At 37.6% G+C, this 1,902-nt stretch overlaps 2 protein-coding genes across 2 annotated transcripts in view; both read left to right on the top strand.

The window, feature by feature from the left end:
• Window positions 1-1,275, top strand: part of entr1 (endosome associated trafficking regulator 1) — a 7,114-nt gene extending 5,839 nt beyond the window's left edge. Inside the window, exons 9-10 of the mRNA XM_050051661.1 lie at window positions 114-253; window positions 589-1,275. Of these exons, the coding sequence (XP_049907618.1) occupies window positions 114-253; window positions 589-679 (231 nt within the window). The 3' untranslated portion in view covers window positions 680-1,275. The remainder of the gene's footprint in view (window positions 1-113; window positions 254-588) is intronic.
• The window catches only part of LOC126394668 (WD repeat-containing protein 5-like), a 181,173-nt gene that overhangs the window by 38,826 nt on the left and 140,445 nt on the right, over window positions 1-1,902 (top strand). The gene's annotated exons all lie outside the window — the stretch shown is intronic.

Consider the following 1,902-nt stretch of genomic DNA (forward strand, 5'->3'; position numbering starts at 1 on the left):
CATGAAAAAACATCATAGTATAGCATGTCGTCCAAAATCACGCAAAAACGTCATAATAAAGCATGTTGTGAAATGTCACACATTAATATTAATATTTGTTGTGTGTGTTTCAGGCGGAGGTTGACTCCTTGCGGTCCGAGAATGTCAATCTGAAGGCAGCAGAGTCTGAGGTTGTCACGACGATGAGGCACAACGCTCAGGTGGCATCTGAGTATCTGAACAAGACAGCAAGCAACGCCCACTCCTCCATCCGGTCAGTACCTGTCAACAGTAGGGGCACGTTTACTATGAAAACAGGTCCTGAGATACGTTTCCTGTTGTTTGGTGGGTGTGTCAGAGGTCTTAGCCAATCAGCTGTGAGCTGCAGACTCTAGTTGATGTTTGATCGTCGAGGGTCCAAAAGACAGAGGGATGTCGTATGCTGTAAAGCCCTGTGAGGCAAATTGTGATTTGTGGTGATTTGTGATATTGGGCTTTATAAATAAAATTGATTGATTGATTGATTGATTGATTGATGGTATTCATGAAGAAGAGTGAAGACAGCTGTAACCTGTCTGTCTGTCTGTCTGTCTGTCTGTCTGTCTTCAGTCAGCTGATGGGGGAAGCAGAGACTCTCGTTCTGGTCTCTCAGCTGCTTCAGTCCATTGACAAGATCTCCACCCTCGACTCAGAGTCCTGAACTCCTCCAGACCCTCAGACCTCTTTTGGACCTTCTACAGATGCTCATCTCTGATGGACAGGAGGACGTGGTTTCCATGGAAACATTCCTGAACGTACAAACTGTGAGGTCAGAGGTCAGCGGGTCTCAGTCGGTCCGTCATGTTTCCTCACAGACGCTTTATTTTGAAAGTGAATATATGAACTTTTGATGACATCACAGCAGCTGCAGGACTTCTGGCTGCTGATTGGTTGGATTGTTTGAATTTACAGTGTCATTGAATATGAAGTTTCAAACAGCTTCAATTCTTGTTATTGATCATTTATGAAGTCTGCTCATTAAATAAACTCATTCATTATATAATATCTGTGTATTTACATTCAGAGAAATGACTGAGACATTCAGTTGATTTTATTTTGGGACTGTGGACAATATAAAACATGAATGTATGTACCTGAGTTAGCTTTAAGCTAATGCTAAAACATGAAATGAAACATCTGAAAATGTGACACAGTTGACATACTAACATGTTTTATAATAACAGGAAGTGACACACGTGTTCTGATGTTTATTGAACTTCAATTTTATTTGTGCCAATTAAAGTTCACAAAGAGAAAGAGATTGTTCTGTTTTTGTTTCTTTTGAATAAATAAAATGATATACATCTGTTGATTTGCTATAAAAAAAAGATTCAGTTTGTTCTTTGTATAGACTGCTATGATCGTTATTTACATACTGTACTATGACCTTTTTAACATACTATACTATGACCTTTTTAACATACTATACTATGACCTTTTTGTTACACACACTATGACCGTTTTTTACATTCTGTACTATGACCTTGTTTACATATTACACTATGAGCTTTTTTCCATACTATACTATGACTTTTTGTTACATACTATACTATGACCCTTTTCTTGCACACTACACTGTAACATTTTTTACATACATTACTATGACCTTGTGTTATATCCTACACTATGACATGTCGTCAAAAATGACATAAAAGTCATAGTATAGCATGTCATCCAAAATCACTAAAGACGCCATAGTGAAGCACGTCGTCCAAAAAACAAGAAAAGAAAGTCATAGTATAGCATGTCGTCCGAAATCATGAAAAAAAGTCATAGTATAGCATGTCGTCCGAAATTATGAAAAAAAGTCATAGTATAGCATGTCGTCCAAAATCATGAAAAAAAGTCATAGTATAGTATGTCGTCCGAAATTATGAAAAAAAG

This window comes from Epinephelus moara, chromosome 8 (assembly GCF_006386435.1).
Source record: "Epinephelus moara isolate mb chromosome 8, YSFRI_EMoa_1.0, whole genome shotgun sequence".
Lineage (NCBI taxonomy): Eukaryota > Metazoa > Chordata > Actinopteri > Perciformes > Serranidae > Epinephelus > Epinephelus moara.